This window comes from Oncorhynchus masou, chromosome 28 (genome assembly GCF_036934945.1).
Source record: "Oncorhynchus masou masou isolate Uvic2021 chromosome 28, UVic_Omas_1.1, whole genome shotgun sequence".
NCBI classification, from domain to species: Eukaryota; Metazoa; Chordata; class Actinopteri; order Salmoniformes; family Salmonidae; genus Oncorhynchus; species Oncorhynchus masou.
Genome location: NC_088239.1, coordinates 12,211,535 through 12,222,360, shown reverse-complemented (window position 1 = coordinate 12,222,360; position 10,826 = coordinate 12,211,535). Strand labels below are relative to the sequence as shown.

The window sequence follows — 10,826 nt, the reverse complement described above, 5'->3', positions numbered from 1 at the left end:
TTGTTTATTTTGTATTTTATTATTTCATGACATCAAATTCAAATGCACATAACAATATGGGTCCCGCCTTCATTTCAGTGTATCATACAGTTTACTTGTAGAGCATAACATGTAATTAAAATGATCCAAAAGAGAAAATAACTCAACCCAAATCAAACAGCCACATTAGAAAATAGCCACCAGAGACACTGAAACAAGCAGAGGCAGAATGAGAGAGAGAGAGAGAGAGAGAGAGAGAGAGAGAGAGAGAGAGAGAGAGAGAGAGAGAGAGAGAGAGAGAGAGAGAGAGAGAGAAAGAGAGAGAGAACGAGAGAGAAAGCAAGAGAAAGAGAAAGAGAGCAGAGAGAGAGAACGAGAACGAGAGAACGAGAGAGAGAACGAGAGAGAGAACGAGAGAGAGAGAATGAGAGAGAGAGAACAAATGTAAATGAGAGAGAACGAGAGAGAGAGAACGAGAGAGAGAGAACGAGAGAGACAGAACGAGAGAGACAGAACGAGAGAGACAGAACGAGAGAACGAGAGAGAGAGAACGAGAGAGAGATGGATAGATTATGGAAGACAATAAGCGTTCTCTTTTCCAACAGAAATACAACAAATCCAATGAAAGGTAGTGATGTGGATGTACATCCTCTATAATAAGACTCTGAAATCAAAACAGAATAAAGAGAAAGTAATAAAGTGAAGGGCAGATTTCTTTGGAGGAATTAAGTCTTAAATTATTCATTAAAAATCAAAACAACGAGAGACGTGATGAAATAAAAGGCAGACGATTTTGACTTCAAGTAGGCAATTCGCCAGAGCCATGAACATACAGATGTCAGTCAGTTAGCTACTCCTCTCCATGTTGACACAAAGGTTCCGGAACAATCACATTCTGACAAAGAACGCCACTAAAATTCTAACTGGACTGGAACGTTCAGAAAGCTTTTGGTGCCAACATTGCATCTGTAAAAATTCTAAAACAAACCCAGTTGGCCAAATCTTAAAGGCTGCATCTCAATAGTATAATAATTAATTTCTTTCCTTGAGACGAGGAGAGTAAACCACTTCAGACTATTGACATACACCCTGGACCTGATCAAATATGTAAAAAAGGGCACCCTTCCTTCCTAGGGCTCAGTGCTGTCCCCTGTCCAGTCAGGGAGGAGTGAAGGATGCATTCAGAAGGCGTTCGAGCAGAGACCCTGACCTGGCCCATCGTTGGAGCCTGGGCTCGCGCTCCCAGACAATGGAGGCTCATGGGATATGTAGTGTGCTTGCTGCTAGGAGGTTGGGCGGTGGAAGAAGGATCACTTCTTCCTCTGGAAAACGTTGGCCAGCATGGCGCCGGACGTGGTCAGCTGACCCATCTTACTCAGGAACTTGGTCTTGGCATCTTCCCCAACCAGACTGGCAGCGATGGACACAGATCTACAGCAACACACAGTTTGAACACATGTAAATGTGTATTAGCGGTTAAACATGGCATCATCATTGGTCCACAGATACACAATATGGTTATATTGATGATAGCCTGTACAATGGGATATATAATATAGTGTACACGTGGATATAGATTATATTATATTGTGTACACGTGGATATAGATTATATTATATAGTGTACACGTGGATATAGATTATATTATATAGTGTACACGTGGATATAGATTATATTATATAGTGTACACGTGGATATAGATTATATTATATTGTGTACACGTGGATATAGATTATATTATATAGTGTACACGTGGATATAGATTATATTATATAGTGTACACGTGGATATAGATTATATTATATAGTGTACACGTGGATATAGATTATATTATATTGTGTACACGTGGATATAGATTATATTATATAGTGTACACGTGGATATAGATTATATTATATAGTGTACACGTGGATATAGATTATATTATATAGTGTACACGTGGATATAGATTATATTATATAGTGTACACGTGGATATAGATTATATTATATAGTGTACACGTGGATATAGATTATATTATATAGTGTACACGTGGATAAAGATTATATTATATAGTCTACACGTGGATATAGATTATATTATATAGTGTACACGTGGATATAGATTATATTATATAGTGTACACGTGGATATAGATTATATTATATAGTGTACACGTGGATATAGATTATATTATATAGTGTACACGTGGATATAGATTATATTATATAGTCTACACGTGGATATAGATTATATTATATAGTGTACACGTGGATATAGATTATATTATATAGTGTACACGTGGATATATATTATATTATATAATGTACACATGGATATAGATTATATACAGCTTCTATCTCAAGGCCATCAGACTGTTAAACAGCCACCACTAACATTGAGTGGCTGCTGCCAACACACTGACTCAACTCCAGCCACTTTAATAATGGGAATTGATGGGAAATGTAAAATATATCACTAGCCACTTTAAACAATGCTACCTAATATAATGTTTACATACCCTAAATTATTCATCTCATATGTATACATATATACTGTACTCTATATCATCTACTGCATCTTTATGTAATACATGTATCACTAGCCACTTTAACTATGCCACTTTGTTTACACACTCATCTCATATGTATATACTGTACTCAATACCATCTACTGTATCTTGCCTATGCCACTCTGTACCATCACTCATTCATATATCTTTATGTACATATTCTTTATCCCCTTACACTTGTGTGTATAAGGTAGTAGTTTTGGAATTGTTAGCTAGATTACTTGTTGGTTATTACTGCATTGTCGGAACTAGAAGCACAAGCATTTCGCTACACTCGCATTAACATCTGCTAACCATGTGTATGTGACAAATAAAATTGGATTTGATATTAATATAGTATATAGATTATATTATATACTGCACACTGGTATATACTCTAGATTACAAACTAAATAAAAAATAAACATCAATTTTTCAGGACCCTGTCTTTCAAAGATAATTTGTAAAAATTCGTAAAAATCCAAATAACGTCATAGATCTTCATTGTAAAGGGTTTAAACACTGTTTCCCATGTTCAATGAATCATAAACAATGAATGAACATGCACCTGTGGAACGGTCATTAAGACACTAACAGCTTACAGAGGGTAGGCAATTAAAGTCACAGTCATGAACACTAAAGAGGCCTTTCTACTGACTCTGAAAAACACCAAAAGAAAGATGCCCGGGGTCCCTGCTCATCTGTGTGAATGTGCCTTAGGCATAAGGCAAGGAGGCATGATGACTGCAGATGTGGCCAGGGCAATAAATTGCAATGTCCGTACTGTGAGACGCCTAAGACAGAGCTACAGGGAGACAGAACGGACAGCTGATCGTCCTCGCAGCGCCAAACCACGTGTAACAACACCTGCACAGGATCGGTACATCCGAACATCACACCTGCGGGACAGGTACAGGATGGCAACAACTGCCCGAGTTACCCCCCTGAACGCACAATCCCTCCATCAGCGCTCAGACTGTCCGCAATAGGCTGAGAGAGGCTGGACTGAGGGCTTGTAGGCCTGTTGTAAGGCAGGTCCTCACCAGACATCACCGGCAACAACGTTGCTTACGGGCACAAACCCACCATCGCTGGACCAGACAGGACTGTCAAAAAGTGCTCTTCACTGAAGAGTCAAGGTTTTCTCTCATCAGGGGAGATGGTCGGATTCGCATTTATCGTCAAAAGGAATGAGCGTTACACCAAGGTCTGTACTCTGGAGCAGGATCGAATTGGAGGTGGAGGTTCCATCATGGAACCTAATGTTTTGTATGAGAAAGTTAGACGCACAAATATCCTACCCCAAATACATGCTAACCTTTCACCATTACAATAACAGGGGAGGTTAGCATTTTATAATCACACTCCAAATACATGCTAACCTCTCACCACTACAATAACAGGGGAGGTTAGCATTTTATAATCACACCCCAAATACATGCTAACCTCTCACCACTACAATAACAGGGGAGGTTAGCATTTTGTAATCACACCCCAAATACATGCTAACCTCTCACCACTACAATAACAGGGGAGGTTAGCATTTTATAATCACACCCCAAATACATGCTAACCTCTCACCACTACAATAACAGGGGAGGTTAGCATTTTATAATCACACCCCAAATACATGCTAACCTCTCACCACTACAATAACAGGGGAGGTTAGCATTTTGTAATCACACCCCAAATACATGCTAACCTCTCACCACTACAATAACAGGGGAGGTCAGCATTTTATAATCACACCCCAAATACATGCTAACCTCTCACCACTACAATAACAGGGGAGGTTAGCATTTTATAGTCACACCCCAAATACATGCTAACCTCTCACCACTACAATAAAGGGGAGGTCAGCATGCCTTGGGGGGTATGATATTTGTGGGTCTAATTTTCTCACTTATTATTCACAATTCATTCAGGACTATCTGTAATCATGGTAGCATCCACATTAATGTAGAAGTGTTAAGAAATATATTTAATTCTTATTTACAATAAAAGTGACTCCAAAATAATGTAATCATTGCACTCTAGGAGGAATATGGGAACAAATTCTTAACCTTTGACTACTTTCATACACAAGTGAATTTGTCCCAATACTTTTGGACCCCTGAAATGGGGGGCCCATGTACAAAAAGTTCTGTAATTTCTAAATTAATCACCCGATATAGATGAAAATACCCTCGAATTAAAGCTGCTAGTCCGCACTTCTACCTCATAGTCAATGTATCACTTCAGAGTACAGAGCCAAAACAATATATTTGGAGCGGACTGTAGATAGCCTGTAAAAACCATTCAGTGTACATATCATTCATCTAGAATGTTTTGTATATAATCTCAATATTCTTGTTCTCCCTAAACATCCAATTCAGAGAGGTGTTGCTGTTAACGGTCCGATTATAAAATTCTAATTTCTTTGCCGTGACCGTGACCATGTGTCCATATAACTAGACTGGTAAAAGCAGTTGCTTAAGTGTTAATAATAAATAAATAAAAGTAAAAGTTCCTTCTGTTCTCTACTGACTGACAGTTAAGAGAGTTCCTCTTTTCCCCCCTCTCTGCCTTACTGGGGTTGAACAACAGCAGAGAGACGCAGTAACAACATCACAACGACAGATGGTCAATACTGGAATGAAGGTTATGAGCCACAGTAAAATGCTGGAGTTGAGCTGGTTAGTCGTAACATGCTTGTTGAGAGACGTGATAAAACAAGCCCATATCGGGGATTGATCCTGTCATTAGACATCACTGTTGTCTCTGACACTGTGAATGATGACAGAGATTCTAGTTATAACTGTTGTCTCTGACACTGTGAATGATGACAGAGATTCTAGTTATAACTGTTGTCTCTGACACTGTGAATGATGTCTAGTTATAACTGACACATTGTGAATGATGACAGAGATTCTAGTTATAACTGTTGTCTCTGACACTGTGAATGATGACAGAGATTCTAGTTATAACTGTTGTCTCTGACACTGTGAATGATGACAGAGATTCTAGTTATAACTGTTGTCTCTGACACTGTGAATGATGACAGAGATTCTAGTTATGACTGTGAATGATGACAGAGATTCTAGTTATACCTGTTGTCTCTGACACTGTGAATGATGATGACAGAGATTCTAGTTATAACTGTTGTCTCTGACACTGTGAATGATGATGACAGAGATTCTAGTTATAACTGTTGTCTCTGACACTGTGAATGATGACAGAGATTCTAGTTATACCTGTTGTCTCTGACACTGTGAATGATGATGACAGAGATTCTAGTTATACCTGTTGTCTCTGACACTGTGAATGATGATGACAGAGATTCTAGTTATAACTGTTGTCTCCGACACTGTGAATGATGATGACAGAGATTCTAGTTATAACTGTTGTCTCTGACACTGTGCATGATGATGACATTCTATGAAGAGAAAAACAGCCTAAAAACAATTAAGGCAGAAAACTATTGTGTGTGTGTTGCTAGGCTACAGCCTCAGAGTTCAAATGTAGAAATGTTGATGCACACACATCCCTCCTCCTATCACCCACACTACAGCTGTACACCTCCCTAAACTCCCCTCCTCCCCTCACCCACACTACAGCTGTACTCTTCCTTAAACTCCCCTCCTCCTATCACCCACACTACAGCTGTACTCTTCCTTAAACTCCCCTCCTCCTATCACCCACACTACAGCTGTACTCTTCCTTAAACTCCCCTCCTCCTATCACCCACACTACGGCTGTACACCTCCCTAAACTCCCCTCCTCCTCTCACCCACACTACAGCTGTACTCTTCCTTAAACTCCCCTCCTCCTATCACCCACACTATAGCTGTACTCTTCCTTAAACTCCCCTCCTCCTATCACCCACACTACAGCTGTACTCTTCCTTAAACTCCCCTCCTCCTATCACCCACACTACAGCTGTACTCTTCCTTAAACTCCCCTCCTCCTCTCACCCACACTACAGCTGTACTCTTCCTTAAACTCCCCTCCTCCTATCACCCACACTACGGCTGTACACCTCCCTAAACTCCCCTCCTCCTCTCACCCACACTACGGCTGTACACCTCCTTAAACTCCCCTCCTCCTATCACCCACACTACAGCTGTATTCTTCCTTAAACTCCCCTCCTCCTATCACCCACACTACGGCTGTACACCTCCCTAAACTCCCCTCCTCTCACCCACACTACAGCTGTACACCTCCTTAAACTCCCCTCCTCCTATCACCCACACTACAGCTGTACTCTTCCTTAAACTCCCCTCCTCCTATCACCCACACTACAGCTGTACTCTTCCTTAAACTCCCCTCCTCCTATCACCCACACTACGGCTGTACACCTCCCTAAACTCCCCTCCTCTCACCCACACTACAGCTGTACACCTCCTTAAACTCCCCTCCTCCTATCACCCACACTACGGCTGTACACCTCCCTAAACTCCCCTCCTCCTCTCACCCACACTACAGCTGTACTCTTCCTTAAACTCCCCTCCTCCTATCACCCACACTACAGCTGTACTCTTCCTTAAACTCCCCTCCTCCTCTCACCCACACTACAGCTGTACTCTTCCTTAAACTCCCCTCCTCCTCTCACCCACACTACAGCTGTACTCTTCCTTAAACTCCCCTCCTCCTATCACCCACACTACGGCTGTACACCTCCCTAAACTCCCCTCCTCCTCTCACCCACACTACGGCTGTACACCTCCCTAAACTCCCTCCTATCACCCACACTACAGCTGTACACCTCCCTAAACTCCCCTCCTATCACCCACACTACGGCTGGGTCCCAATGCTCTTTGAAAGCTTTCTGCCCTCCTCCCTCACCACGGTTTCTCTACCTGTTTTCTGAAGCCAGGAAACCAGAGGGTCATGTGACTGTGACCCGGCAAGTCCCGCGTAGCTCAGTTGGTAGAGCAAGGCGCTTGCAGCGCCAGGGTGGTGGGTTTGAGTCGCCAGGGGGCGACCAGTACGGAAAACAAACAAATGTATGCAGTCACTACAGTAAGTCGCTTTGGATAAGAGCCTCTGCTAAATGACAAAATAAATCAAATAAAAAGACTCATGTTTGGGATCAAAACCAGCAGGCTAGGAAAGTGTGTGTGTGTGTGTGTTTTGAATGCTCTGACATAGACACATGGGCGCTGCTTTAATGGTGTGTTAGTACTCACCCCTCAGCCTGTCCGATCCCTCTGTTCTCTACCTTGGTTTCCCCCTCCTTGATCATGGAGCTCAGGATCACCTGCAACAAGACACACAGCGGAAAATATGCCAGATTGCTGTGCTGTGGAAATTATGCCTGGTGAGTCTCCCTTCTGGAGACAACATCACGCTATGTGGTGAGTGGTCTGGGAATCAGCTGGTCTTTAGCTGGCATGGGAAACAGGTCAGTTGATGGAGTTTGGAAGAGCTACTGTATGGTCAATGTGAGAGTGCGTGTGTACCTCGTGTTCAGGAGATAGCTGTTCCATGTCCTCCCTCAGACACCTCAGTCCAGGCAGGAAGTGATTCACCATAAGCTCCTCTGAGATGACTGGAACAGGAAGTCAAGGAGAGGACAACCAAACACTAACAGAGTTTAAATAAATGTTTTACGAGACAACTGAAGACTAACACAGAGTTTAACTGCACTAATATTGGACAACCAGACACCAACACAGTTTTACAAAACCTACTGAGCAACTGAACACTTACAGCACAGAGTTTAACAACAGTGAACACTTGACAACCAAACACTAACACAAGTAGGTAAGATTCGTGAGGATGGTACATGACTACATTACCCAGAGGGCCACAGTACTTCCACTGGCTCGTCGCACACTGATGACGTCACAGCTTCAGACTCAGACCTCAGATAGTAAGCGATCTGTCAGGGGTTTAGCCACTGTGACCAAAGCTACATGAGACCCCCAGTATAACCTGCTATAATCACACAGTACCAAGCCTCAGCCAGCTGGGTGGGTAGTGGGTGGGTGGGAGTGGGTGTATGAAAGTCACCAGGTGGTGGGTATGTGATGGGTGGGTGGTAGGTAAGAGTGTATGAAAGTCACCAAAGAGGAGGTTAGGGAGGTCTCTGAGCTGTGAAATATGCCCTTGTGGAACCACACCATTTGGGGAACACATTCAGGGAAGGACGTGCATGCCCACGCACTGAGTCCTATGCTGGGAACTCTGACCAGAGGCTTGGAGCCAGCTCTCCCCCTCTCATTTCTCTCCTGGCTTCTCCCTCTCTAAGGCGGGCTGTGGTCTCTTTCTCTCTCTCTCGCGCTCCTTCTCTCTGTGGGCTGTGGTCTGTCTCTAACTCCCTCCCTCTCTCTCAGTCAACCCTGTAATCAGCCTACAGTGCCAAAACAGAGAGAGTTTATTTTCCTTTTCCCACTCACCAACGGGATAGGCAACCACCACACACACACACACACCTCTGTCACACATATACAAAGATCAAAGCTGATGCAAAAATGCAAAAGACCAAAGACCTTTAGCATAGATAACATGATTGACTTCAGCTAAAAAAGTTTGAAGGCACACAAACATACAAACATAGAAATAATGTTCTATTATAGCTGTATGTTTGTGTGCCTTCAAACTTTTTTAGCTGATGTCAACCATATATATATATATATAACAAAACAGGGCAGGGCAAGTTAAGCCCAGAACCACAAATAGTGAACTTTTAACCCCCTGTCGCATAGGACCCACTGACTACAGTAACCTAGTCAGACTACAGTAACCTAGTCTGACTACAGTAATCTAGTCAGACTACAGTAACCTAGTCTGACTACAGTAACCTAGTCTGACTACAGTAACCTAGTCTGACTACAGTAACCTAGTCAGACTACAGTAACCTCGTCAGACTACAGTAACCTCGTCAGACTACAGTAACCTCGTCAGACTACAGTAACCTAGTCTGACTACAGTAATCTAGTCAGACTACAGTAACCTAGTCAGACTACAGTAACCTAGTCTGACTACAGTAACCTAGTCAGACTACAGTAACCTAGTCAGACTACAGTAACCTAGTCAGACTACAGTAACCTAGTCTGACTACAGTAACCTAGTCAGACTACAGTAACCTAGTCAGACTACAGTAACCTAGTCAGACTACAGTAACCTAGTCTTGACCGAGGTCGTGTTATTCCAAAGACAGAATCTGAGAAACGGCTCTAAAAAGTTACATTAAAAAAGTTACTCAACTTGGTACATGTGAGGCAAACAGCTAATGAATTTTTATTTTATTTTACCTTTATTTAACCAGGCAAGTCAGTTAAGAACAAATTCTTATTTTCAATGACGGCCTAGGAACAGTGGGTTAACTGCCTGTTCAGGGGCAGAACGACAGATTTTGTACCTTGTCAGCTCGGGGATTTGAACTTGCAACCTTTTGGTTACTAGTCCAATGCTCTAACCACTAGGCTACACTGCCGCCCCACTAATAAAGGGTGAGCTAAGTTTTGAACACACCGTAGCAGGACACTCACACACGTTGGTGGTACAGAAGGTGAAGGACACAGCAGCATGAGAGAGCGCTGTAGGCCTCAAACAGCTGAGTAGCGATGTCCATCCTCTTCCTCTCTGTATTCTGGGCGTTGTTATCCAACGCCAGCTTGTGGAGGTGGGGGAGCACAACTGAAAGATGAAAAACACACTATTCCTCTCTCTCTGTGTGTGTGTGTGTGTGTGAGCCACTTTTTTGTGTGTGCCTTTGCATTAGTGTGTGACTGTACTGACACTCGTCTCTGAAGCGTGGCTCAGCGTTGGGTCCGACCCGGCCAAAGGTCCCGATGATCTCCATGTGTAGAGAGTGTTGGTCCTGGTACTGTGGGTCCTCCAGGAACGACGCCAGCTGCATCTTCACACGCTCCAACAGCTGGTACATACAAACACATTAATATACACACAGTGCACATAACAAAATAGATTGCATCATGAGGCAGGAAAATTATGTGTATACATTGAAGCAACATCTCAAGACATAAGTCAGGAATTTAAAGCTTGGTCCCAAATTGGGTCTTCCAAATGGACAATGACCCCAAGCATACTTCCAAAGTTGTGGCAAAAAGGCTTAAAGAAAAACAAAGTCAAGGTATTGGAGTGGCCATCTCAAAGCCCTAACCTCAATCATATTGAATATTTGTGGGCAGAACTGAAAAAGTGTGTACGAGCAAGGAGGCCTACAAAACTGACTCGCTCTGTCAGAAGGAATGTGCCAAAATCCACCCAACTTCTTGTTGGAAGCTTGTGGAAGGCTACCCGAAACACTTGACCCAAGTGAAACAATTTATAGGCAATGCTACCAAATACTAATTGCGTGTACAGTCGTG

General features: G+C 42.7%; 1 protein-coding gene across 1 annotated transcript in view; it reads right to left on the bottom strand.

Moving 5' to 3' along the window:
• The window catches only part of LOC135517162 (RAB11-binding protein RELCH homolog), a 74,240-nt gene continuing 63,414 nt past the window's right edge, over positions 1-10,826 (bottom strand). The window contains 5 exon segments of the mRNA XM_064941219.1: positions 1-1,410; positions 7,677-7,747; positions 7,950-8,038; positions 10,015-10,131; positions 10,234-10,372. Coding sequence (XP_064797291.1) covers positions 1,290-1,410; positions 7,677-7,747; positions 7,950-8,038; positions 10,015-10,131; positions 10,234-10,372 — 537 coding nt within the window. The 3' untranslated portion in view covers positions 1-1,289.